This window comes from Pseudonaja textilis, chromosome 16 (genome assembly GCF_049901715.1).
Source record: "Pseudonaja textilis isolate UNSWEBS1 chromosome 16, rPseTex1.2, whole genome shotgun sequence".
Classification (NCBI taxonomy): domain Eukaryota; kingdom Metazoa; phylum Chordata; class Lepidosauria; order Squamata; family Elapidae; genus Pseudonaja; species Pseudonaja textilis.
Genome location: NC_142005.1, coordinates 7,964,578 through 7,992,373, shown reverse-complemented (window position 1 = coordinate 7,992,373; position 27,796 = coordinate 7,964,578). Strand labels below are relative to the sequence as shown.

Below are 27,796 nucleotides of genomic sequence, written 5' to 3'. Positions count from 1 at the left end.
ATATATAATTCATGAACGTAATCACATATTTAGGAGGTTTGGTTGTCTTTCTTTCTTTCTTTCTTTCTTTCTTTCTTTCTTTCTTTCTTTCTTTCTTTCTTTCTTTCTTTCTTTCTTTCTTTTTTTGATAACACAGGATTTATCTGCAGTTGTCTTGTTCAAGTCCCAGCCTTGTGTCAGAAGCGGTCCGAATTTCAATATTGTTGTGGCCAATGCAATGGTATGTCGGAGGAGGAGGAGGAGGAGGAGGAGGAGGAGGTGGTGGTGGTGTGGGAGTCAGAATCGGCATCAGAGCAGCCTGGAGTTCCGAGGGGGAATGGGGAATCAAGCAGAGAAACAGAGAGAAAGAGAGAGGAGAGACAGAAAGGAGAGAGAGAGGAGAGGAGAGAGAGAGGAGAGAGAAAAAGGACAGAGGACAGAGGGAGGAGAGAGAGAGAGAGAGAGAGAGAGAAAGAGAAGAGAGAGAAAGGGGAGAAAGGAGAGAAAGAGAGAGAGAGAGAGAGAGGAGAGAGAGAGGAGAGAGAAAGGAGAGAGAAGAGAGAAAGAGGAGAGAGGACAGAGAGAGGAGAGAGAGAGAGAAGAGAGAGTGAAAAGAGAGAGAGGAGAGAAAAGAGAAGAGAGAGAGAGAAGAGAGAAAGAGAAGAGAGAGAAAGGGGAGAAAGGCGAGAGAGAAAAGAGGAGAGAGAGGAGAGAGAGAAAGAGAAGAGAAGGGAGAGAGAAGAGAGAAAGAGAGGAGAGGGAGAGGAGAGAGAGGGGAGCGAGGAGAGGAGAGAGAAAGGAAAGAGAGAAGAGAGAAAGATAGGAGAGAGAAGAAAGAGAGAGAGGGAGAAGAGAAAGGAGAGAAAGGAGAGGAGAGAGAGCCTGGGCTGTCCATCAGCCCTCAGATGGAGTATCAACAGCCCCCAGGTCTGGAGGTGGCTGATGAGGAAGAGGAGGAACAGCTGAGTAAAATGCCTGATGTGCAGAGGAGAGGAGAGCAGTGGAAATCTATGGGCCGGTCCTTGGGACGGAAGAGCTACCGCTGCTAACGAAACCCCACCCTATCTCTGGGGATAAAAGGCAGAGGGTGGAGATGAACAGATGTGGCAGACAACAATTCACCTTCCGGACAGACGAGAGAGAAAATTTTTTGCTGGGGGTTGCTGGCGCTCCGAATAAGGAATCTTTTTTGAGTTCACGTCAAGAGGGTTTGTCACGTTTTGGGGAGCTGAGTCAGAACAAGGATAGTAAAAACAATGCAATCAATTACTGCAGCATCCCCATAGTCACACGATCAAAACTCCCAGGCTTGGCTACCGACTCACATTTATGACGGTGATGTGATCCCTTGTGGAGGAGACCTGACCAGCAAAGGTCACTGGGGGGGGGGGGAATCCAGATTCATTTAACAACCACGTTGCTAAGTTAAACCACTGCATCGATTCACTTAACAACCCATGGCAAGAACAGTCATAAAACGGGGCAGAAGTCACTCCACAAACACCTCACTTCGCCGTGGAAGTCGAAAGCTCATTTGTGGTTGTAGGTATGAGGGGATGACCTGTATAGGGTCTCCTGCTCAAGCAGAGGGTTGGACTAGAAGACCTCCAAGGTTCCTTCCAACTCAAGTTATTCTATTTGAACCTTTTTGGCCTACTTTGCACGAATTGTCCAAAACCCTTTTCAACATTTCAGATGTCAGCATGGCTCGGAAACTGCTGACATCCCACAAGTAACACTGTCAAACCTTCACATCTGGCTATCCCAGGTCCTTGGAAAGGACTCAGGGGGTGTACAGAAATGCCAAATCCAGTCTGAACATCTGGCTGGCTGTGCGACAAACCAATAACAACAGCAATAATAAGCCACAAGGTCATTTAATTCTCCTTTGTGCAGGACAATCTGGAGCCGAAGAAAGGCAGATCTTAGTAAAGATAATCAGCTAAGTATCGGTGTATCACGTTGTCAGTTACACCGGAAATAATTTGAAGATGGAAAAAAGAAAAAACAACAACAACCCAGATTAAAGATGATCCCAACAGCTTAATTTGAAATGCTGACCACGAAGTAGCTGGGCGTCTGGAACAAGATGGACCACCGCCCACCTCATCCAGGCTGAGCTCCGTGAGACGAAAGTCATAACTTGGCTTGCAGGCAGCTGGTTGTGGTTAAGTGTTCCTGTGGCTTGTAAGCCAGGATTTGAGGCTTAATTGAAGTGGACCGGGAAACACACAGCACTGAAGTCAACAGTCTTGCCAAGAAATTTCCCAGGCAGAACATTTGAAGGAGTACCTTGGTTTTGGTTCATTTGAACCATCTATCGATAAACGCTTCAGGAATCGCGGTTTGTTCATGCCGGCAAGCCTCAAATGTCGGCTTCTTCAACCACCGTCAAGGTTTATCTCCTAGAAAAACGCAATCCATTGGGCTGAGCCGCCATCCCGTCTCTCGAGAGGGTTAGTAAGCTATTCTGGCTACTGGTACTCGGTATAAAAAAAAAAAAAACCTCCCTTCTTACTGGCGCCGCCAGAGATACGTCTGGATGGAGTTGGCGGGAATTTGGGTGAAAATAAAACCAACCGAGTCGGAAATTCCAAAGGTGAAGTTGAACGAAGACCTGTGAGAGGGAAAAGAAGAGAAGGAAGAAAAGATGGGAAAGAAGAGAGGAGGGGAAATAAGAAAAGGAGAAGGGAAAAAGAGAGGAGAAACAGAACGCAGAAACACAATCACAAAACAGGCACACGACTGTAACTTACTTTTACTCCAGTGTTATTTATCACAAGTTTTTATTTGGGTTGTTGCTAATTCCTGCAGTTTGCTAGAGGCTTTGACGCCTAGTTAGGTGTGAAAGATTCCGACCACTGAAATGGGCGCTTATTTTTTCGACTGCCATTCTACATTTTTTTCCCAAGTATTTATTAAATTTATATGCCGCCCCGAAAAAAGTGATTCGTTTTTGAGTCCAGAAGCCCACACACACAAATCGAGAGAATGGATACAATTTGTTCACGCGATATGTTATCTTAAGTGACGTGAACCTTGGATAGTGTCCGGATTCTAGCAGTTCCCCCCAATTAAATCATGAGTCTCCAGCCAAACTTCCAAAACTTCCAAAGGATTTATTGGGAGTTACCATGTCCGGCACTGCCTGGGTGTAACCAACTCTGAGACACAACATTCATTGTCACCTTTGACCTTGGTTTTTCCCCCTGACCCCCTGGGTGTATCGTAATTCATATTCCCCAATGGGACACCTCCATAGCCCAGAGTCATCCATCATGCTCTCCAGTTTGATATTTGCGAGGTGAAAACTTCGATCATTTAGTTACTATCTCTGAAAAACTATTTGTGGAATGCACTTTCGGCTTCCAAGCTGCCGCACTGCTCTTTCAAACCCCTTTCCCCCCCCTCTTTCTGTTGGAAATTCTAAAAAGACCCTAGAAATATTTTATGAGTTGACAGATAGCCTGCTTTGAAGTGAGATGCGTTTGAAAAGGACCAAAAAATAAAAAAAAACCTCTTCATGAGAACTAGAAACTTGGCTCTTTGAAAGCACAGACGTTTGGAATACTGGCACTCACCGGTTAAGGACCACCAGTACTGCCGATCCATCGGGACGAAGCACCGCGACGTGTTCCAGGTTGCAACTAAAGTCAGTTTTAACCACCGACAGCCCAACGCACTGAGATCCTTCGACAATGAATTTGCTACGAGGGGAGAAAAAGGAGAAGAGGATGAAGAGATCCCGCCGGGGGGAAGGGGATCCACCAATTTAGAAATCCTGAGCATGAAATGGGGGGTTCCCTGAAAAGCTGTGCCTTAAAGATGGTACACAAAACATTCCCCTTCACTTTTTCCCCAAAGTGATAATCGTGTAGGGTGGTTAGTTGGTTGAGTTTAAAGTTGGGCAGTTGAGTTTGAGGTTGGCCAGTTGACCTCAAGGGTTAGTCAGTTGATCTTGTTTGGCTGGATGGGTTTAAAGTTAGTTAGTTGTGCTCAAGGTTAATCAACTGAGCCTCAGATTTGTCAGTTGAGTTTCAGGTTGGCCAGATGAACTTAAGATTGGCTTGTTGATCTTAAGGGTTAGCCAGTTGCACCTAAGGTTAGTCAATCAAGCTTAAGGTTGGTCGGGTTAAGTTTAACATTAGTTGGTTGATCTTAAGGTTGATCAGTTGAACTTCAGATTAGTCAGCTGAGGTTAAGGTTGGCTTGTTGAGTTTAAGTTGGGCCAATTGGGCCAAAGGTTAGTTCATCGAGCTTACAGTTGGCTGATTGAATTTAAGATTGGCCAATTGAGTTTAAGATGAGTTGGCCGAGCTTAAGGTTGGCTTGTTGAGCTTCAGGTTGGCCAGTTGGGCCTAAGGTTAATCAGCTGAGCTTAAGATTGGCTTGTTGACCTTAACATTAATTGGTTGAGCTTAAGGTTGGCTGGTTGAGTTTAAGGCTTAAGGTTAAGGTTGGCTGGTTGAACTTGAGATCGGCTCGTTGAGCTTAAGGTTAATCAGATGAGCTTAGGGTGGGCTGGTTGAAGTTAAGATTGGCTCATTGAACCTAACGTTGGCTGATTGGTTAGTCAGTTGAGTTTAAGGCTGGATGGCTGAGCTCAGATTTCCAGTTGAGCTTCAGGTTAATTGGTTGAACTTAACGTTAGCCAATTGACTTGAAAATTCAGTTGAGCATCTATGGTTGACGGTGGACTTAAACCTAGCATATCCTTAAAATACACACCAGATTTAGACTGAGTTTTCACGAGGTAGAGGTGGTTAACCCCTTTGTTGCCTTCTTCCAACCCAGCTCTCCTTGGGGTCTTCTACAGACCCAAAAAGGCCAAGAATCTGATCCGAAGTTTCATCACTACTCCTAACCCCCTAAGGTCACTTTTTGGGGGGCACAATGGCCAAACATCCACAGCCCAGCCCAGCCCGGCGGTTACACCTGAAGTGCCCCAGGTGATAGAACATGGGCTGCTTGTAGAAGCTGTCGCTGCTGATGTCCACAAGGATGGGACTATCCACGTAGTTCTTCACCCAGTTTGGTCCCCCTTGTAAATCCAGGGCCAGGTTCCAATCGATCCAACCGACGACGTGGTGATTCAAGTTCTAGAAGGAAGACAGGGAAAGAATGAGAGTCTCATCAATTTACTTCACTCCCTTCCACCTTCTTTCTTCTCTTTTCTTCCTTCCTCCAACTGCCTTTTTTCTGTTTGCTTTCTCTCAATACTTGCACGCCCTTCGTTCCTTCCCATCTCTCCGTCCTTCCTCTTCTCTTCCCCTACAATTCCCCTTCCTTCCTTCCTTCATTCATTCCTTCCTTCCCATCTCTTCTTTCTTCCTCTTTTCTTCCTTTCAATTCCCCTTGCTTCTTTGCTTCCTTCCTTCCTTTCTTCCCATCCCTTCCTCTTCTCTTCCCCTATAATTCTCCTTCCTTCCTTCCTTCCTTCCTTCCTTCCTTCCTTCCTTCCTTCCTTCCTTCCTTCCTTCCTTCCTTCCTTCCTTCCCATCTCTCCTTCCTTCCTTCCTCTTCTCTTCCCCTACAATTCTCCTCCCTTCCTTCTTTCCCATCTCTCCTTCCTTCCTTCCTTCCTTCCTTCCTTCCTTCCTTGCCATCTCTCCTTCCTTCCTTCCTCTTCTCTTCCCCTACAATTCTCCTCCCTTCCTTCTTTCCCAACTCTCCTTCCTTCCTTCCTTCCTTCCTTCCTTCCTTCCCATCTCTCCTTCCTTCCTTCCTCTTCTCTTCCCCTACAATTCTCCTCCCTTCCTTCTTTCCCATCTCTCCTTCCTTCCTCTTTTCTTCCCCTACAATTCTCCTTCCTTTCCCTCCCGTCTGCTTTCCTTCCTTCCTTCTTCTCCCTTCCTATTTTCCTCCATCCACCTCTCCCTCCCTCCTTCCCTGCCTCTTTCCTTCCTCTACCATTCCCCTCCCTCCCTCTTCCTTCCCTTCCCTCTTCCTTTTCACTCCTTTCTCTCCCTTCCTCCTATTGTTCCTTCTGACCCTCCCCTTTCCCTTCCTCCCCTGCCTCTCTTGTTCCTTTTTTCTCCTCCCTCCCTTCTCTCCTCCTCCTGGCGTTCACCCCAACTCTCTTCCACCGACCCCACATTGTACCTCCAAGATGCTATGGCTGTAGTCCTCGCCTCGATCCCAGGAGCCGAGGATAACATCCTGTTCCCAAAAGAAAGATCCGGCACAGGCTTCGGTGGCAATCAGAAAATAGTCAGGGAAGAGGCGTTGCGTGGCTTCTACTGTCCCCTTGATGGGGCTGATGAAGTCCATGTACCAGTGGAGGCCGATGCCGTGAATGTAGCGATAGGCTTGGCTCTCACTGCTCAACACCTGGACAGGGGAGAAGGTATCAGAGTCGGGAGAGAATGCAGAGGTCATCCAGTCTAACCCCTGCCGTGGACCTGCAGAAACCGCTGCTTCTAATCCAGTTAGAGCAGTGGTCCCCAACCTTTTTTGTGCCGCGGCCCGGTACCGGCATCACAAAATCATCCGCGGCCCGGTACCGGCATCAGCACGCATGGCAAGGCGAGCCGAGTGACCGGCCAGCCAGCCGTCCCCTGCTTCTCCCCGCCACCTTCAACTCCTCCTTTGTACCTGTGTCGATGGGCTTCGGGACGGCTTCGGGACGGTCGCTCGGCTCGCCTTGCCACGCGTGCCGAAAGAATCCTCGCGCCTTAGTTTTGTTCGAAGCCACATACCCCCCCTCGATGAAACTAAGGCGCGAGGATTCTTTCAGCACCCAAACGCTGCTTTCTACCCGAAAAAGCTCACCGGAAGCACTTTTTCATCAAAACAAGATGGCGGCACCCAGCAAACCGGCGGCCCGGTAGAAATTGTTCCACGCACCGGTACTGGTCCAGGGACCGGTGGCTGGGGACCCCTGAGTTAGAGGACTATTTAGCTTAGTGTTTTTCAACCTTGGCAAGTTGAGGGCTTTAACTTCCAGAATCCCCCCAGCCTGCCTGCTTTAAGACAGGTGGACTTCAACTCCCAGAATTCCCCCCAGGCAGCATTCTGGCTGGGAAATTCTGGCACTTGAAATCCTTCCATCCTTCACTTGTCCTATCTCTTTGAAAAACCTCACATTTTTACTCTTAAAAAAGCTTGGAAAAATCTCAGGCTCGTTGGCTGTTGGGACAGGAGGCCACCAAGAGATCCCCCCAAACATCACCTTCCTTATCTTGTGAGAAATAAAGAATTATTCCTGTAAAAGAAAGAGCAATAATAATGCCATGTTAGCCTTTGTGTAACCCAAGGGCCTTCAAACTTGACTTGCGGACTTCCAACTCCCAGAATTCCTGAACTAACGTGATTGGAGGAGGAGGAATTCTGGGAGTTGAAGTCCACAAGTCTGAAAGCTGTCAATTTTGAAGACCCCCTGGTGTAAGAATCCCTGACGGGGAATTATGTAAGGAATTATGTAAGAATTGTGAAAGGAAATGAACAAGGCTGTAAAAACGTTTAAGCATATTCCCAATTAGGACATTAGTTGGCAGGTCAACAACTAAGTTGGCAGGTCAAAGGAAAATAGTTGGCAACTGTTTGAGACTCATTACCGGCTGGGAATGCACGTAATTCCCAGCACTGAACTCAAACAAGAATTGTTTTAATTAAAGGTGTTCTTCTTTACAGTCTCAGCAAGCTTTGGTCAGAACACTAAGCAGCTTGATTTCTTAAAAAAAATAATTGTTTTTTTCCTTTTTCTTTTTTAAAAAAGTTTTGAAGTTTGAAGCCTTCCATTCACCTCTTTGGCCCATTTCGGGAGATGAATCCGGTTGTCATCTAAGGTGATTAACTGGATGTTCTTGTGCGAACTTTTGGCCAAGGCTGGGCCAAGATCCAAGGCAATGAATTCACGTTGTGATTTCGCGGTGAATCCCATCGTCTGGAAAGGATAATTTTTCACAAATCCAGAGGAAGGTTCGTTCTGAGCGGTGATAGCCCAGAAGGTTAAATTCTGCTTGGCATATTCATCGAGGAACCTTGGCCGGGAGAAAAAGACAAGCCTTGCTCACATTTAAAACCAGCGAAAATGATCAACTCCTGAAGGCAACCATCTAAAATACTTTTTTTTAACTTTAAAAACTGGTCTTTTTTTCATTTAAATTTTTTTTCTTTCATTTTTAAAACTGTTTTTTCATTTTTAAAACCGTTTTTTTTTTTAATTTTAGAAACCATTTTAATTTAAAACTATCTTTTTTAATTTAAAACCATCTTTTTTCATTTCAAAAACTTTAATTTTAAAAACTGTTTAACTGCCATTTTAAAATATTTTAAAATAATTTTAAAAACTATTGTTTAATTATAAAAACTGGGTTTTTTTCATTTTAAAAACTTTTTTATTTTAAAAACTGTTTTTTCATTTCAAAAACTTTTTCATTTTAAAAAATATTTTAAGTGGAAAAAAAATTAATTTAAAAAACTTAATTTTAAAAACTATTTTTTAATTTGAGAAAGTATGTTTAAATGTTAAAAAGTATTTTTCATTTTAGAAACTTTTTTAATTTCAAAAACTATTTTTAATGTTAAAAAAATAATTTTTAACTTGGAAGGATATGCTTAGCTCTGAAAACTATTTTTCATTTTTAAAAAATAACTTTTCATGTTGAAAAAGTAACTTCTAATGTAAAAACATAAGTTAATGTTAAAAAAAATAATTTATGATTCTGAAAATAATTTTTAAATTGAGTTTTAACTTTTTTAAAGCAAGGACAGCTAGACACACTAAGTGAACGTGCATGTTCACTTATTAAAGGTTGAACCCCTCAATTTCATAACATAATTACTAAGAAAACTTTCACAGGTACCATCCAATGGGTCAGGCCTGGCTCTTGCAAACTGCGGGCTCAATCTTTCTCTAGAAGTTTTCTTTGCCTCTCTGCAAAAGAAAACTCGGCCAGGTCAAGATTTAAGAAAGCCAAATAAATTTGCTACATAAAATAAAAAGAAATAAACGCGGAAAGAAGAGATGCAGCCTGCAACTCCACACCGTCTTTCAAGAGACGAATCGGAGCAATAAGGATCTCTTATTCCATTTGCCAACTACAACCTACAGAGGGTAGTGTAAAATAAAAGACATTTGTCTGCCCGTTTTCACCTGACAAAATAGGAAGCCCAGGTTTTGTGAATGGAATCCCCTGCCTGCCCCTTCAGCCAACCCTTTCCTTTCCAATCCTCGTTGCTCTTCATCCAAATCGGAGCCGTCCACGGACTGGCCATGAGGGAGATGGGCCTCTTGGACATAGCCTTGGCCCGATGGACGATGGGGATCTGTGGGGAAGAGGAATAAACAGAGTTGGAAGGGACCTTGGAGGTCATCTAGTCCAAACCCCCCCCCCCCTGCTTAGGCACCACTTCAGACAAAAGGGTTACCCAACATCTTTTTAAAAACTCCATTCACACGTTGGCATTGATAGCCCCAACAAGGTTGGCAAAAATGTACCCTAATCTAAATCCAAATTGTTGGGAAGGTAAACAGGTACCTTCTTTCCTGTATGGTGGCTCTACCCTGAAGTTAAAAAATACTGCATCAAAATACGAAAAATGGCTGTAATTTCAGTTCCTTGTGGGGATTATTGAGGGAAAATATGCTAAAAAGACAAAAGTACATGATTTTTGACTATAATTACAGAGAATTAGCGAGAATCGCACTCGCACAATGCTGGAAAGAAGACACTATGCCAATTTTGTAATCCAAAAGATTTTAAGATTGTGAAGAAATAGATAAACTCACTTTAAGAGTTAAAGGACAAGGAAGACTCGGAATATTATACAGCTGGGAAAATTGGTATCAATGATTAGATAATAGGAATAAGAAATGTACAGGTTAGAGGAAGATATAGATATGGATATGAATAACTTGAAATGTGTGGGATTATGTTTAGGTAGCAAAGATATTTTAGTACTGTCAAAGATGATGGAGAATTGTAAAAAGCTATCTTTAAATTTATTTGTATTTTAACGTTACTAATTTCAATAAAGGTTTTTCAATTTTTTTTTAAAAAAAAACGCATTTACAACTTCTGGAAGCCGCCCAGAGTCATCCCCATATCCCTCTGCCGACCCCGACCCCCATCTTTTGTGTGTGTGTGTGTGCGTGTGTGTGTAAAGCTTACTTTCATTAGTAGGTCTTCTGCAACCAGGCTGAAATTCTTCAACTCGTAGTCATACGGAAAATCATCGTAGGTGTATGGCCGGACAGAGAAGTCACAACTCGCCATGGGCATACGCACAATATTGTATTCAATCCCTGTGGTGTGTAAATAGGCAGACAGTCAGTGTGTGTGTGTGTGTGTGTGCAGGGGTGGGTGGGTGGGTGGATTTGAGCACAATAACTCAGCTTGTATGCAATCAGACCGCTGGTTAGCTTGGCCGGGCCAAGAATTGATATATATATATATATATATATATATATATATATATATATATATATATATATATATATATATTCCTTTGCAAATTCTAAATCCAAAACTTAGCAACTGGACCACACAGTCACAAAAGGGTTGTATTGTTACCGTCGTAAAAGAGGGCAAAACTCCCTGGATGAAATGTCTGACAGCAAAGCTGGGCTCAATATGTGGACTTTAAATCAAGCACTAGCTGTAGAAACACAGAAGGAATCTGTGCTGATTGGCAGCCCAGGAATGTAACCTTAAGCGCCCAAGCAGGGAGACCCTACACCATTTCTGACAGATTACAGATCAACAGAGTTGGAAGGGACCTTGTAGGTCATCTAGTCCAACCCCCCACCCAACCAGGAGAACCTATACTATTTCTGACAAATGGCAGCCCAGTCTCTTCTTGAAAGCCTCCAGGGATGAAGTTCCCACAACTTCTAAAGGCAAACTGTTCCATTCTCAAAGGGAATCCGATCAAAGCCGGAAACAGTTTTAGTTAGTCACATTTGCACATTGTTTCCAGAGAATTTTTTTCCCCAGCTAAAAATGGTGTCCAGACCTGGGTTCATTTTTCCAGCTCAAACGTGGAGATAGAAGAATAGAATATAACTTTATGACGGTCTTAGACCAGCAATAGACATCACTATTTACAATATATAAAAAAATAGTCCTGACACATTATAGTACCTTAATAGTGGGTAGTAACCTCCCTGTTATGAAAATACATGTTCTCAAACAGTTAGGGTCACTCCCTGGTTTATATGAGTGGAGAGCCCATAGGTATGTGTGTAAATATCATTTTCCCAAGATTGTTATATCTCCAAAAATTGGCACAAATTGACAGCTATAATTCTTTAACCAATTTTTTTTTCTTGTAGACATTGGAGCAACACAACATGGAGAAAAAAAATCGGTGGCGGGATTTAAATCAAATTACTCAGAAAGTTAACAACCGGTTCTTCTGAACCAGTGAGAACCGACCGAATCCCACCACTGGATAGAATGCACAAACGCGCGTCCACCCTGTAGTTTCTTCTCAGCACAATTCATTCTAGTTCCCTTTCTACCTCCCTCTTCAATCACTAAACCCCTTGCAACCGACGTTCACCTTCCTCCGAGAAGTAAGAACGGAGTAAATTTTTCTGGGCGTTCGGCGATAGAGCCAGGATGTTGATGGCGGCTGCATCGGTGACGGAGCCCCCAAATCCTTTTATTCTTTGATACCGCTGATCCGTCTCCAAAATCAGAAGAATATCTAAGAAAGGGAAGGACGGAAAGAAAGATAAGGGGCCTGTACATTTTATAAACAAATACCTAAAATAAAGGCCACAAATAGAATGTTACAGTTGGAAGCATGTAATGGAATAATTATTACTATTATTATTAATCTTCAATTTGATTCAGTCTGGGACTGGTAAAAGCTTAACAGTTAACTGTTCTTAAGTGAATCATTGAAGTTACTACGCTAGTAACACGGTTGTTAAGTGAATCCAGCTGACAGACGGTCGGAAAAGGGGACCATGTGTCACCCCCCGAGGACGCTGTGACCATCATAAATATGAGTCAGTGGCCAAGTGTCTGAATTTTGATCGTGCAACCGCAGGGACGCAGCAATGGCCGTAAGTGTGAGAAACTCCGCTGTAACTTTGGTCACTAAACAAATCAGATGTAAGTCGAGGGCAGTGAGGGGGGGGTTGGACTAGATGACCTACAAGGTCCCTTCCAACTCTGTTAATCGGTTAATCTGTAAAGCAGCCTGTATTCATTACATTAAAAACCGCCTCGAGAAGGCGCTATTGTCTCTCCGCTTCCTTCCATGGCCACCAGCCAGTTGGACTCAGGGAGAAATGGGACTTGTAGTCCCTGACACATCCGGTTCCCCTCGACCTGACATGCAGTCTCCCTCTTCTTTCCCACCCCTTCAAGGTGGTTTTAGCTCCGTTTGGAGCCGTCTAACAGGTACAACGTGGATCGAAGCCGCGCACGATCACGGTCTTCGGTCCGTCCTTGAAGGAAACACAACCGGAAGTCCCTGACACATGTGAGGAAGAAATACCTGGATTGGTTGTTCTGTTCTGGAAATGACCTTCTCTGCGCTCCAGCCGCTTCCCAGATTTGCTGCTTTCGTACACGACAAACTGACCCAAGGGAGGGAGAAGGACGGGATCCTGGGTGTCGCAATACGTACTGTTGCACACACAGACCATTGAGTCATCGTCGAAATACTTCCGATCGCAGTCTCGGCTTCCTGGATGGAGAAGGGAACCGTTCTCACGAAAATCTATACACAGAATACTAGCTGGATACCCGTGCTTCGCTCCGAAACTACGTGGCGGGGCTTAGTTTTGGGGGAGGAAAATAAAGGGGCGGGGGGGAAATCTGCCTCTGCCTACAAGCATCCATCGGTATCCATCCGGCTAGCGTCCTTGTCAGCGGGTGAGAGAGTGGAGGGCTGTTTGGAAACTGAAAGAGTATTTGCTGCATGAGCAAGAAGGAGACAGCAAGGAGCCTGGGCGTGGCTTAGCTCAACTGTTCTGGACTAAAGCTGCTTGGGGCTGCTGTGAAACTGAAACTAAAACTCCTCTGCTTGTGTTTTGCATTTGGAAGAGATTTCTTTCCAGGTCAGGAGGGGGCGTAAAACTCCTTAGCATCAGATAATAATAATAACAACAACAACAACAACAACAATAATAACAACAACAACAACAGCAACAGCAATAATAATAATAATAATAATAATAATAATAATAATAATAATAATAATATAGGAAATACTCTAAATGCTCTGATGGTCATTTTGAAAAATCCTTTCTTAGTGAGCCTCTAGAAGCCAAGAGAAACCTACGTGCCAAATTTCAAATTTGTAGGCTTTACGGTTCTGGAGATTTTGTGATGATGAGGGGCATTTCTCCTTTTATATATAGAGAGATAAAATAATAAAGAATTCCGATTCTTTATATCCACACCCAGCGAATCCTAAGTGATGAAGGAGATATGCAAAATCCCTTCCCTCTTGTTACACCCTCCTTCCTTAAAAATAAAATCCTCATTAAAATACAGTTTTTTAAAAAAGCAGGAAGTCCTTGCTTAAACGAAGGAGCCACCTTTTCCTCGTGTTGTTTGTTTACAAACAAGGACAGCCGGATGCCTATCAGGGATGGCAACTAAACCCTTCGCTGAAAGGTAGACTGCCCTTCAACATGGAAGTTCCACTGCCAGGGAGATGTACAATTAATCAGCGGAACAACCAGCCACCGGAAGGTGCGCATGGCTCCATCACGGAAGGTTTTCGAGAAGAGATTTGAGAGAAATGTATTATAAGTGACTCTTTTATGATAGGATTTTACATAGTAGGGTTAAGCTAGGAGGTTCCTCTTTACTCTTTCTGTTACGTATAACCCCACACACATCCACCCTAAAACCTACAATGTGTTCAGTGACGAGGACATGGTGCATTGTCACAATCTTCTTGGAAAACAGGAAGATCTAGGCAACAAGTAAATAAGATAAGAGACACCCTCCCAAGGTAAAACCCAGCAGTGAAACACCCACCGAGGCTCAGAAAACAATGACAAACATTTACACACCCCTCATAATAACATAAACTCTTTCAACTCCTTCCTTCAAAACGACGCTATAGAGCCTGGCACACCGGAACAACTAGACACAAGGACAGTTTTTTTCCCAAACGCCACCACTCTGCTGAACAACTCATTCCCTCAACACGGTCCAACTATTTACAAAGTCTGCACTATTATTACTATTAATCTTCTCATCACTCCTTATCACCCATCCCCTCCCACTTGTGACTGTATGACTGTGACTTTGTCGCTTGCATCCTTACGATGCATACTGTTTCCTAGTATGATTTGATTGCTGATTGTACCTTATGACTATCATTAAGTGTTGTACCTGATGCTTCTTGACTCTAGATGAATGTCTCTTTTATGTACACTGAGAGTATTTGCACCAAGACAAATTCCTTGTGTGTCCAATCACACTTGGCCAATAAAGAATCCTATCCTATTCCATTAATTTCTCTTCTCTTCTCTTCTCTTCTCTTCTCTTCTCTTCTCTTCTCTTCTCTTCTCTTCTCTTCTCCTCTCCTCTCCTCTCCTCTCCTCTCCTCTCCTCTACTCTACTCTACTCTACTCTACTCTACCTCTCTCCTCTATTCCTATTCTATACCTTCTCTTCCCTTCTCCTCCTCTTTCTCTTCTCTTCTCTTCTTCTCTTCTTCTTTCGCTTGTTCTATCTATTCTATTCTATACCTTCACTTTTCTTTCTCTTCTCTTCTTTCTCTTCTCTTCTTAATTGTATTCTATTCTATTCCTATTCCATTCCATTCTATCCTTATTGTACCCTATGACTATCATTAAGTGTTGTATCTGATGATTCTTGACTCTTGATGAATTTCTCTTTTCTTTTATGTACACCGAGAGCATTTGCACCAAAGACAAATTCCTTGTGTTTCCAACCACACTTGGCCAATAAAAGAACTCTAATTCTAATGTTGACCCTTAAGCCTATAGTTTAGCTCATCTTAGAATGTAGAAAATAAGGGTGTGTCGGGGAGGGCCTCTTAAGTGTGGCATCTTTTGTGCAGGGGTATAAATGTATTGTTTGAATATGGAATTTTGCTCTCCTTGCACTCAATCCCCTTGGGAGGGGTCTTGGGGGCCGCCCTTGCAATCTTTTCTTCAATAAACCTTTGAAATTGTGCACCAGACTTGCCTTCGTATTGTGAGCATTAATTTATTGCGGGGGGTGGGGTGTCTTATATCTCACAGATTGGATAACCTTTCATCTGAAATGGATTTAGGGTCTTCCTCCTTAAGCAGAGGGTTGGACTAGATGACCTCCAAGGTTCCTTCCAACTTTGAACTATTTCTGTTTATATTGCGGACTCTTTTTAAAAAAAATTTTAAACCCAGCCCAAACAACAGCTCTCCCCAAAGCCAAATAGGATGAAACTGCATGCAGGGTGAAAAGAATTTTTAAGAAGACAAAAAGAAATTTGCCCGAAACTCACCCGTCGCTGTCTTGGCCACGGTCAGCAAACAGATCAAAGCCATAAGCTGGATTGTCACCGACGCCATAATTTCCCCCCCACACACACCCCAAAAATGGCAAAATCAGGAAATTGGAAGATCAGAGATTCCCCACCCCAACCCCAAGATGGTTCTTCGTCGCTGCAAAATTCCTGAAACGAGGAAAAGGAAATTCCAAGTTTTAATAGCTGTCTACCTGTTGAAATCAAGTAGCAAACCAACATGAGTATAACATGTTATACAATCCGCAGGCTTCCTTATCAGAGCCTTAAATCGTCACAAGGACAAGCGGTTATTATAGCTCAGCAAATGACAGACATCTGGGGAAAGGAATCGTCAAGCGATTTTAAACATCACTAGTCATTGTTGTTGTTGTTTTTTAGACTGCATGAACACCCTGTTCAAAATTCCCTTTCTTTCTTTCTTTCTTTCTTTCTTTCTTTCTTTCTTTCTTTCTTTCTTTCTTTCTTTCTTTCTTTTTTTAAAAGCAATTTAGATCAGATGGGAACGAACTGAAAAAAAGAGAAAGAGCAGAAAAAAGAGAAGGGGAGGAGAGGGAAGGAGAGAAAAGAAGAAAAGGAAAGGAGAGAAAAGAAGAGAGGAGAGGAAGAAACCAGAAGAAAGAAGAAAAGAGAAGAGAAGACCAGAAGAGAAGACAAGCAGAGAGAGAAAAAAGAGGAAGAAACCAGAAGTGACAAGAGAAGAGAAGACCAGAAGAGAGAAAAGAGATGAGGAAACAAGAAGGGAGAAGAGAAGAAGAGGGAAGAAACCACAAGGGAGAAGAGAACAGAAGAGAAGAAGAGAGAGAAAAGGAGAAGAAACCAGAGGAGAGAAAAGAGGGAAGAAACAAGAAGGAGAAGAGAAGAGAAGAGAAGAGAAGAGAAGAGAAGAGAAGAGAAGAGAAGAGAAGAGAAGAGAAGAGAAGACAAGAAGAGAGAAAAACGGTGAAGAAACCAGAAGGGAGGAGAGGAGAGGAGAGGAGAGGAGAGGAGAGAAGAGAAGAGAAGAGAAGGGAAGAAACCAGAAGGAGAAGAGAAGAGAGGAGAGGAGAGGAGAGGAAAGAGAAGGGAAGGAGAAGGAAGGGAGAGAGGAGAGTATGTCCGTTTATATGGAAGCGCACAATCAATACTTCAACAATCATCACAAATCTGCCATAATTATAATCTTATAATCTAATTATCAAACTTAAAACCAGAACGTCCTCTCCACATGCCTAAATTCCCGTCTCGAGGCTTCTCCTCTCCGATGCCGTGAGGTTCCCATCATCCCCTGCCTGAGCTGGCCCGGAAAACTTCAAAGCAGCAACAGAACGAACAAGTTTCGTGCCGTCGGTTTCGGAGCCTGTTCTCTTCAAAGTCAGCCTCCATTGCCTCTTTTTTGAGCGTTCGTCTCGAAGCGCGGGAAGGAGGAAAGATTAGTTGGGGGGAACGGTGAAATTTGAACTCAGGACCTTACCTGGCAAATACTTGCTGACGATGGAACTGCCGGCTTTCGTTGCAGTCTTCCTTCGGCCCAAATTTTTTGGGGGGAACAAAAAAATATATATCCTTCTTGCTCTGTTCCAGAGCAGCTTTCTAAAAAACCAGTTCTGGCTGACCGCTTTGCAAGAAATCTTTTTATCCACTTCGCTAAATCCACCGCTTTCCTTTCCACGCCTCGCTTGTCACAACCTCACAATTATCTTCTTAACCACTAACCAGAGAGAGAGAGAGAAAAAAAAGAGAGAGAGAATTAAGAAGCGCAGTAGTGAAAACAGGATTTCTTCCCACAGAATAAATCTCAAAACCGCCGAGGCAGGCAGCGAAATCTTCTCAGTCTTCAAAAAGGAAAAAGGGAAAAAAAAGGATTATGGAAAAATGCTCGATTTTACTTCCCTTCCCTTTTAAAAAAATAAAATAAAATAAGCCCAGAGCCTTGGTTCAAAGCAAGAACAGGTTTTTTTCCCTGTTAAAAAGAACTTGGAAAAAAAAGCCGATGAGGACTAGCTTCAAATCGGTCAATTTAAAATACAGAATAACAGAGTTGAGTTTTAGTATTTAGTATTTTAGTATTTATTTGATTTGTCAATCGCTTACAAGATACAGGTATAAGAATAAATATAGTTTTGAATGCAGGGGTTGGACTAGAAGACCTCCAAGGTCCCTTCCAACTATCCTATCCTATCCTATCCTATCCTATCCTATCCTATCCTATCCTAATGCTCTTCTATTTTATTGTAATCTTTCATAATTTTATTGTATTCTTTCATAATTCTATTTCTATTACTATTCTGGCTTTGTATCCAGTGCTGTACTAGAATTCACGGGCACCCTGTTTCTAGGCTGACGCCTTTAACCAGGATACTAAACTAGCTCTGGAAGGGGCTAACTACAAACCAGGTTAGGAAACTAGCATTGGGCAACTCAATTCCACACACAAACACATTAGTTCCGCCAGATGTTGATGCGGAAAGAAGGCAAACGAGAATAACCATGGCTTGGAGGAAGTATTCTCATGCATAAAGAACATTTTGGCATAAATAATGCAAACAAGTTAAAAATTAAAAATGTTGGGTCTATCTAGGAAGACGTTAGGGAGGTAGAACTGGGGTTGTAATTTCCCCCTTAAGTCTAGAGACCAACTGGGAATTGGCAAGAAATGATAAAATTAACAACGGACATTAAATATATTAAAAAAGGGATGATCAAAGCAAACAATTATAGTGAAATATGGGAGGATTTTTATAAAAACAGTGTTAGTGGAAGGCAAAGGGGATAGACCTACTCTAGAGTGTGTGTGTGTGTGTGTGTGTATTTAAGAATATATATCTATCTATATCTATCTGTATCTAATCTATAACTATATCTATATCTATCTATATCTCTATCTATCTATCTATCTATCTATCTATCTATCTATCTATCTATCTATCTATCTATCTTCTTAAGCCCCCACCCAATCAAGTCACACCCCCACTAGAAGTTAAAAGGAAGAAGCAGCTGCAAACTCACATTACTCCAAGAAGCACAAAGCCAAAGACACAAGCCTTGAAGATAACAAATGAGATTTCGTTGAAACGTCGCCAAGATACTTCCAATTTTACGCGGGAGAAAACCTGAATAACCAAAGATCCACACACACACACACACACACACACACACACACACACACACGCATGCACATATATGTTCTGTCTCACCTTTCTTCTTTCCCCAAAGATGAAAGAGTACAAACTCCCATAAACACAGGCAGGCAAGCTGGCTCAGACTTCACAGAGTTAATTCTTTGGAACGGATAACGTCCTTGGCATTCCAACACGCTCCGCCTGCCAAGTCCAAACTGATAACAAATAAAAAGCTACTTACAGAAAATTACAAGGCAGACCACGAAAATCATTCCCAAAGAAAACCTGAAGTAAGATCAAACTCTGTCCCGTACAAAGTTCCAGCCGACAACACACCCACTTTTATCCCCTGTGGGGTGTGGCTCAATGACTCAGCTCACTCTCTGACCCTCCCACGCCTCCTACGTTGCTGCTCACGTGTCTCCCTACGACGCTGCTTAGGATCAAGCCAACGTTCTTCCTCTTGACTCCCTGTCAGGGGCTGCTCCGATATGCCTTCCTCCCGATTAATCTCAGGCTGTTCCTCTCGGTTGTCTGATGGAACCTGAGGCATTATCAGAGAGGAAGGTCCTGGGGAGGAAGGCATTCCCAGTTCCTCCTCCTCATCTTCCAAGTCCTCTTCCTCTGACAGCATAGACTTGGGGAATCGGGGCCACAACACACATATATATGTATATATGTATATATATGTATGTATGTATGTATGTATGTATGTATGTATGCATGCATGCATGCATGCATGTATGTATGTATGGTATTCAGCTTTGTTCAGGTATTTTCCCACGTCATTGTAGTTGTGCTTTTAAAGTTGTAGCAACGTTTCGGCAGAATCTCATCTGCCATCCTCAGGCTTCGGTATTGGGTTCGTCTGTGAGTCAAGACTTTTACAGTTGTTTCAAACCATTCTGGCACAGCAGTAGGCTAGCCCCAAATTTAAAACTGAGTCAGACTTTTTACAGTGGTTTCAGTTTTAAATTTGGGGCTAGCCTACTGCTGTGCCAGAATGGTTTGAAACAACTGTAAAAGTCTTGACTCACAGACGAACCCAATACCGAAGCCTGAGGATGGCAGATGAGATCCTGCCGAAACGTTGCTACAACTTTAAAAGCACAACTATAATGACGTGGGAAAATACCCGAACAAAGCTGAATACCATACATATACACACACAAACACACACACACACAAAAACAGCTTCCCATGCCATCAGCTGCATTTAGCTGAGAAACTGGGATTAAATTGTTGTCATTATTTTTGCAGCTCGGCGTAGAAGGTGACACTCGCCTAAAAGGATGAGGAAATAAGGAAATACCTATAAACAGGTTATACCACATAAATTTGATGGCTACCCAGTTGACCTGGAGAATTTACAGGCGGGCATGAAACTTAACACTGTTCCTTTAGTGACCGTTCCAAGTTGCAACGTCCCTGGAAAAAGGGGAGGTTAAGTCTCCTGCTTGGCCTCCGGTTAATCTAATCTTCGGCTTGTCAGAAGGTCGCAACGGCACTGGGAAAAAGTGAATTGGGACCACCGTTCACACTTAATGACCATGGCAACATCGCCGTGGTCCCGTGAGCCAAATTCCGCCGCTTGGCCACCGACTCGTATTTATGACGGTGCCGGTGTCCGTCCGTCCGCCCCCATCGGGGAGTTCACACGATCCCGTTTTGCAAGCCCTGTCGACGGGGAAGCCGGGTTCACTCAACAACGCTCGTGACGAACTTAAAAACAACTGCACTGATGCCCTCCACAAGGAAAGTCACAGTGCAGCCGTAACTTGAGGAGTAGCTGCAGTGCAGCGGTTCGCTTAACCACTGTGGCCAAACAAATAAGAAACCAGAAGTACGAAACGGAGAGAGAATATGGGCCAACTTTCACTCTCTCCTCGGTAGGGCAAGGAAGCGTTCCTGGTGATACACCTCATTCTTCTCAGGCAGTTTTGGTTTGGCCCGGTGCCTTCCAACTTTTGGGTGAGGATGTTGGAGGAAGTTTAGGTTATGTGGGTCAACTGGAAGGCTTTCCTTTTTGAAGGAGAGGAAGGAGAAGAAAGGAGGAGAAGAAAGGAGGAGAAGTAGGATACACACACACACACACGCACACAACTAGCTGGATACCTGTGCTTCGCTACGAAACTACGTGATCGGGCTTAGTTTTTTGGGGGAGGAAAATAAGGGGTGGTGGGGAGAAATCTGCCTCTGCTTACCAGCATCCATCGATATTTATCTGGCTAGCATCCTTGTCAGTGTGTGAGGGAGTGGAGGGCTGTTTGGAAACCGAAAGGGTATTTGCTGTGTGAGCAAGAAGGAGACAGTCAGGAGCCTGGGTTGTGGCTTAGCTCAACTGTTCCGGACTAAAGCTGCTAGGTGCTGTGAAACTGAAACGGAGGGCTGTTTGGAAAGTGAAGCAGCATTTGCTGTGTGAGCAAGGAGGAGACAGCAAGGAGCCTGGGCGTGGCTTAGCTCAACTGTGCTAAAGCTGCTTGGTGCTGTGAAACTGAAACTCCTCTGCTTGTGTTTTGCATTGGGAAGAGATTTCTTCTCAGGTGGGGAGCGAGAGAGTTGAGGGCTGCTTGGAAACTGAAAGAGTATTTGCTGTGTGAACAAGAAGGAGACAGCCAGGAGCCTGGGCGTGGCTTAGCTCAACTTGGTGCTGTGGAACTAAAACTGAAACACCTCTGCTTGTGTTTTGCATTGGGAAGAGATTTCTTTCCAGGTGGGGAGGGGGAGTAGAACTCCTTAGCATCAGAGCGCGATAATAATAATAATAATAATAATAATAATAATAATAATAATAATAATAATAATAATAATAATAATAATAATAATATAGGAAATACTCTAAATGCTCTGAGGGTCATTTGGAAAAATCCTTTCTTAGTGAGCCCCTAGAAGCCAAGAGGAACATAAATGCCAAATTTGAAGTTTATAGCTTGACGGTTCTGGAGATTTTGTGAAGATGCATAAGGGGTATTTCGCTTCTCTCTCTCTCTCTCTCTCTCTCTCTATCTCTCTCTCTCTCTATCTCTCTCTATCTCTCTTCCCCCCCAAAAAAGCAACCCCTTGGCACACGATTGCTCTGATTTGCCATTTGCCAAATGGCCAGCTTCCAACACAGGCGTCTAACCGGCCTTGTTTGCTCATTTCGAGGAGCAATTCAAATTTGATTTTTATCATTCCGACAACTCCAGTTTTGCACCCGTCATCTCCGCTGGGCGTTCAGAGGTGGCACTCGGGTGACCCAGCCGGGCCAGTCTCAACGTGTCGAGCGAGATCCCCACAGGGCACCTAAAAGCCACGCGTGGTTTCGATAGCCATCAAATTGCAACCTACGGGGGAGCTGGGTTAGAGCTGAGCGGGTGATGCAAAGGGACCTCAAGAGGACTAGTCCCTTTAATCCTTAGTTGAGGACTTCACCCCGGCCCACGTGTTCCCCTCCTATTTCCCAATGAATGCCTTTCTTGCAAAATGAATAAAATAAAAATAATTTAGTCTTCGTGGGGAAGGCCCAGGGCTAGAAACCAGGAGATTGTGAGTTCTAGTCCTCCTTTAGGTAAGAAAGCCAGCTGGGTGACTTTGGGCCAATCACTAGGAGACGGTGAGTTCTAGTCCTGCCTAAGGCACCAAAGGCATCTGGGTGACTTTTGAGCCAATTCTTCTCCGCTGAACCCACCTCACAGGGTTATTGTGTTGTGGGAAAAGACCCAAGAGCAGGAACGAGAATTACACATATGTTCCCTATCCTGAGTTATAAAGGTGCGATAAAATATTTTCCTTTTTTCTTAAAAAAAAGAAAACACCTTTTGGGGTTCTGCAGTCAGTAGTGGGCTACCCGAAGCCCCAAAACTCTTTTACTTTCGACCTGCAGCTAAACATCATGATTTCTATAAATAGTGGAAGCCTTATTTGAATAAGGAAGGAAGGAAGGAAGGAAGGAAGGAAGGAAGGGAGAGGGGGGAAGGGAGGGAGGGAGGAAAGAAGGAAGGAAGAGACAGCGAGAGGGAGAAGGGAAGGAAGGAAAGAAAGAGGAGTGGGAGAAGGGAAGGAACGAAGGAAAGAAAGGAATGGGAAGAAGGAAGGAAAGAAAGAGGAGTGGGAGAAGGGAAGGAACGAAGGAAAGAAAGGAATGGGAAGAAGGAAGGAAAGAAAGAGGAGTGGGAGAAGGAAGGAACGAAGGAAAGAAAGGAATGGGAAGAAGGAAGGAAAGAAAGAGGAGTGGGAGAAGGGAAGGAACGAAGGAAAGAAAGGAATGGGAAGAAGGAAGGAAAGAAAGAGGAGTGGGAGAAGGGAAGGAAAGAAAGGAATGGGAGAAGGGAAGAAAAGAAGGAGAGAAAGGAGTGGGAAGAAGGAAAGAAAGAGGAGTGGGAGAAGGGAAGGAACGAAGGAAAGAAAGGAATGGGAAGAAGGAAGGAAAGAAGGAAAGAAAGGAATGGGAAGAAGGAAGGAAAGAAAGAGGAGTGGGAGAAGGGAAGGAACGAAGGAAAGAAAGGAATGGGAGAAGGGAAGGAAAGAAGGAGAGAAAGGAGTGGGAAGAAGGAAAGAAACAGGAGTGGGAGAGGGGAAGGAAGGAAGGAAAGAAACAAAGAGGAGTGGGAAGGGAAGGAGGGAAAGAAGGAAAGAAAGAAAGAGTGAGAGAAGGTAAGGAAGGAGGAGTGGTAGAAGGGAAGGAAGGAAGGAAGGAGGAGTGGGAGAGGGGAAGGAAGGAAGGAAGGAAGAAAGAAAAAGAGGAGTGGGAGGAGGGAAGGAAAGAAAGAAAGAAAGAAAGAAAGAAGGAAGGAAGGAAGGAAGGAGAGAAGAGAGGGGGAGAGGGGAGGAGGGAGGGAGGTGTAGTGGGGTTCAGGGCTCCCTCGTGCAAGAGACATCCTCCTTCCGCATTTTACTAACCCCTCCTGTTCTTAAGCCACCGCGGAAACCGGGAGCACCGCTGCAATGAAGAGGCTCCGCCGCTACTCCTGCCCGAGAGTTGCACGCAACGCGCAGCCGCCCCCTCCGCCGCACCTACCGCGCCCTGCCGTCCCAGGGACTAGCGCCTTGGCAGCGCCGGAGAAGCCGCCGCCGCTGCTCACCTGCCCTGCAAGAGAGGGGTGGGGAGGGGAAGGGAACCTAAAAGGGAGGGAGGGAGGGAGAAAAATCAGCTGATGGGCGGCGGTCACGTGAGCTGCCTGGTGCAAAAGGGGGGGAGGAGGAGGGGAGGAGGAGTCTGGCAAGAGGGGGGGAGGGGCGTGGAAATCACGCGCGCGGATTTCCACCCACTTGTCCGTTCGGCTTCAGATTCGCAGAGTTGGAAGGGACCTTGTAGGTCATCTAGTCCAACCCCCCACCCGCCGGGAAAAGGCGGCGCTCGGGGTGCAAATGGGGCGGCGGGGCGGCTGCTATCTCCACCAAGGGCTTTTTTTTTGGTTTTTCTTTGGCTCTCCCTGCGCCGCATCCTATGCTTAGCGAAGGATACCGCGCAGTTGCGCTCTGCAGGCTCGCATCTTGAAAGCAAGGGGCGGGGGAAGTAGGGAAGGGGGAAAACCTCGGCAGACGCTTGTGATCTGGGGTTCAGCAGAAGCCTTGCTTTGTGGGGGGGAGGAGGAGGACGAGGCTGAGTGGGGAGTTCCCACACCCATCATCCCCAGCCGGGAAGAGGAGGAAGCCCTTGGGCAGCCGATTCAGTGGGCTTGCCTTTTTAAGTTCACCTTAGGATCCTACATCCTCCCTCTTGTAAGATCTGACACCCCCCCCCCTTTAGAGAGGCTTTCTTTCCCCCCACTTGGGCTGAGGCAGATAGGCTTTGTAGTCCGGGTCTGAAACGGTGCGATCAAGCTTAGTTTGTGGGGTGGGGGAGGAAAATAAGGAGGGTGGGGGGTAGAAATTGTGCCCCGGCCTACCAGCATCCGTCGGTATCCATCTGGCTAGCGTCCTGTCAGTGTGTGAGAGAGTGGCGGGCTGTTTGGAAACGGAAACAGTATTTGCTGCGTGAGCATGAAGGGGACAGCAAGGAGCCTGGGCGTGGCTTAGCTCAACTGTTCTGGACTAAAGCTGTTTGGTGCTCTGGAACTAAAACTCCTCTGCTTGTGTTTTGCCTTGGGAAGAGATTTCTTTCCAGGTGGGAACGGGGAATAGAACTCCTTAGCATCAGGGCATGTTAATAATAATAATAATAATAATAATAATAATAATAATAATAATAATAATAATAATAATAATAATAATAGCAGCCATAAAAACAAAATAATGACAATGACAATAACAATAACAACAACAATAAGAATAGTAATAAGAATAGTAATAAGAATAATAAGAAATACTCTAAATGCTCTAATGGTCATGTGGAAAAATCTTTTCTTAGTGAGCCCTTAGAAACTAAGAGGAACATAAGTGCCAAATTTCAAGTTTGTAGGCTTTACGGTTCTGGAGATTTTGTGATGATGCTCATGTGGCATTTCTCCATATATATAAATATAGATATAGATATAGATATAGATATAGATATAGATATAGATATCTAGAGAGACTTTGCTTCCTTGGAGGCTGATTGGGAGGCCTGCAGTGGTGCGGTTGTGTCCTTGTGTGTCCTTTGTTGTCCTTGTGGCTTCAACGGAAGGTGTAGCTGTTAAAACGTCTGTTGGGAGAAAGCGGTTGGAACCACCAATAATTATAATCATGACAAGAGAGAAAGAGAGAGCAGGTCTTTTCTGGAAAAAAACCGGATTTTTCGTGGCTCTCTTCCCAACCGTCGACTGCAATGACAGGCTACAAATCAAGGTGTATCAAGCAAAAATTCTTCTCGTTGCTGCACCAAACGATGGTTTCCTTCCTTGCTATGGGGGGGAGGGGGTGTCCTCGACTTGCGACCCCAGTTTCTCTTCCTAGGCCGTTTTAGTAGGGTTTTGGACCCGCGCTGCAAACTTCCTCCCCACGTTTATGAAGTTGTTAAATCAGTAACCGGGTTATTAAGCGAAGCTGGCTTCCCACTTGACTTTAGGGTCTCCTGCTGGAGTGAGGGGGGTTGGACTGTAATCTAAAAAGGAAGGAAGGAAGGAAGGAGGGAAAGGGGGAGGGAGAGGAAGGAAAGGAAGGGGAGAGGAAGGAAGGAAGGAAGGAAGGAAGGAAGGAAGGAAGGAAAGAAAGGGGGAGGGAGAGGAAGGAAAGGAAGGGGAGAGGAAGGAAGGAAGGAAGGAAGGAAGGAAGGAAGGAAGGAAGGAAGGAAGGAAGGAAGGAAGGAAAGGGGGAGGGAGAGAGGAAGGAAGGAAGGAGGGGAAGGGGAGAAGGAAGAAGAGAGGGAGAGAAGAAGGAAGAAGGGAGGGAGAGGGAGAGGAGGAAGGAAGGAAGGGGAGGGGAAAAGGGATTCTGTAAAAGTACATAAGATTGTATTGTTATATTAGTAATAGAAATAACTTTAGAAAATTGGAAACAAGGTAGGATTAAAATGAGGGATAAAATAGTGTAATTTAGTGAAATGTTTGTAAATAAAATAAGTGAAATAAAATAAATGAGAAAATTGAATTAGGAAGGAACGGGGACATTTTAATTAGTTAACGTTTTCTAAAATATAAGTCTGTGAGGGAATTAACTATGGAAAGCTTATAATTGTTCCCATAGAAGTATGATATTTAATTGAAAAGTAATGTTAAAGATGTTAAGACTTTAATGAATATTAATATTAATGATAGAATTGAATTGGAATGGAATGTTGTTTTAATTGTATACATTTATAATTTATTTATTTTTTAAGAATACAGTGTGTATTTTAAGAATGTACCAAGCAGAATCCGAATGGAAGTTATGTATTATATTGAATGTTACAACTTTAGGGAAAAGATATAAAGGCGTCATACTCCAATCAGTAACTACAGGAGAAATTTTGTTTAATGAGAAAAGATAATAGACACAGGACGGACAAAAAATATAAATACAATGATTTGAACTGAGATGAAATAATTAAAATAAAATTGAGAAAATTAAGAGGGGAGAAGCTATGCAGAAAATGTAAAATAGTAATAAGATATGGAATAGAATATAAAAATGAGCATGAACCTGAATTTGTGTCTGTACGAAGAAATGTAACCCGGGATTACACTCCTTTCAAAAAAGATGTTTTATTTGTATTTTTTTTCTCTTTGTGAAAACTCAAATAAAATTTACAAAAAAAAAAAAAAGAAATATTGTAGGGCTGTGATGGCGAACCTATGGCATGCATGCCACAGGTGGCACACAGAGCGAGCTGCAGGCAAACTTACCTCTCTGCGCATGCATGCGCCTCACCGCTGATTTTTGGCTGGTTTGAGGCCTTTTTCGGCCTCCCAGAGGCTTGAAAAAAGCCTCTGCAGGCTTTGCAGGTCGAATAATAGGCCCGTTTGTCACTTCTGATATGATAGGAAGTGACAAAATGGGCCTATTATTCGCCTGCAAAGCCTGCAGAGGCTTTTTCAAGCCTCTCAAACCGGCTGAGAAGTCAGCTGTGAGGCAGAGTGCAGGTTAGGGGCGATGGGGGAATTGAGCGTGCATGTGCAGGGGCGTGGCGGGGCGTGCATTGCCTTCTGGGTGCTGGTAGATGAGCGTGCGCGCCAATTTTTGGCACAGGAGCCCCAAAAGCTTAGCCACCACTGGTGTGGGGTCTCCCGCTTGGGTGGGTGGGTGGGTGGGATTGGACTAGATGACCTACAAGGTCCCTTCCAACTCTGATTCTCTATTAAATCTGTTTGATTTGTTGGAGAGGACGGCTCAAGTCATCGGCTGGGAATTTTGTTTGGGCTGGCCCGCATTGTTGGCTTGTTGTGTAAGAGCAGGAAATCAGAATTAAGTGACTGGCAGGTGACAGGATGTCCCAAACACCCTCCTCTGTGAAATCTCTCTCTCTTTAAATATTTACGTCACAAGGTTGTTTCATTGTCGCACGTGTGTCCTGGACAAGGGTGTGATTCGTATGGGGCAACCCAGGACCGGCTGCCAAAGTCCACTAATCCTGGATTAATCGCAAAACTTTTTGGCGGAGCTGTTTATCCTACGTGCTCGTGGATTGCACCCCCGATGACGTTACTTCCGGCCTTGGCGAAGGGCGCGCGGGAATGTTTTCATTCATTTGCACGGCCTGGTTGATTCAGGGCGTCCTCCGTGGAGCCCCCTGACTCGTTTAGTGACTGTTACTGTGGGGATGAAAGAATAATAACTTGGCCAACAGACTTTGCAATTTCCTGCAAAGCGCAAGTGAGGTCGGACCATAAGCATGGTCTCGGAGTCACTTAATGACAGCTTTGTTTAATGACCGAGGTGCTGGTCCT

At 44.2% G+C, this 27,796-nt stretch overlaps 1 protein-coding gene across 3 annotated transcripts; it reads right to left on the bottom strand.

The window, feature by feature from the left end:
• Positions 1 to 1,840: 1,840 nt before the first annotated feature.
• Positions 1,841 to 23,699, bottom strand: LOC113453028 (lysosomal acid glucosylceramidase-like). 3 transcript variants are annotated; one of them, XM_087914154.1, is made up of 12 exons: positions 23,533 to 23,699; positions 16,886 to 17,122; positions 15,412 to 15,582; positions 12,436 to 12,627; positions 11,488 to 11,634; positions 10,095 to 10,228; positions 9,077 to 9,249; positions 7,724 to 7,961; positions 6,082 to 6,309; positions 4,915 to 5,078; positions 3,561 to 3,686; positions 1,841 to 2,596 (listed from the first exon to the last, which is right to left on the bottom strand). In XM_087914154.1, exons 3-12 carry the CDS (start codon positions 15,476 to 15,478, stop codon positions 2,494 to 2,496), a joined length of 1,572 nt encoding a protein of 523 aa, XP_087770280.1. In that variant the 5' UTR covers positions 15,479 to 15,582; positions 16,886 to 17,122; positions 23,533 to 23,699; the 3' UTR covers positions 1,841 to 2,493. The 3 variants fall into 3 exon arrangements, with proteins under 3 accessions (XP_087770280.1, XP_087770282.1, XP_087770281.1); XM_087914156.1 differs by lacking the exon at positions 23,533 to 23,699 and adding an exon at positions 18,775 to 18,869; XM_087914155.1 differs by lacking the exon at positions 23,533 to 23,699 and adding an exon at positions 18,609 to 18,748.
• Positions 23,700 to 27,796: the final 4,097 nt, after the last annotated feature.

Excerpts from the sequence above, each read along its gene's own strand:
- LOC113453028 (XM_087914154.1), bottom strand. The coding sequence starts at position 15,478 with ATGGCGTCGGTGACAATCCAGCTTATGGCTTTGATCTGTTTGCTGACC. Across the intron at positions 6,310-7,723 it reads TCCCGAAATGGGCCAAAGAG|GTGTTGAGCAGTGAGAGCCA; the intron begins GTGAATGGAAGG and ends TCCCCTGTCCAG. Across the intron at positions 2,597-3,560 it reads GTACTGGTGGTCCTTAACCG|GTCTTCGTTCAACTTCACCT; the intron begins GTGAGTGCCAGT and ends TCCCTCTCACAG.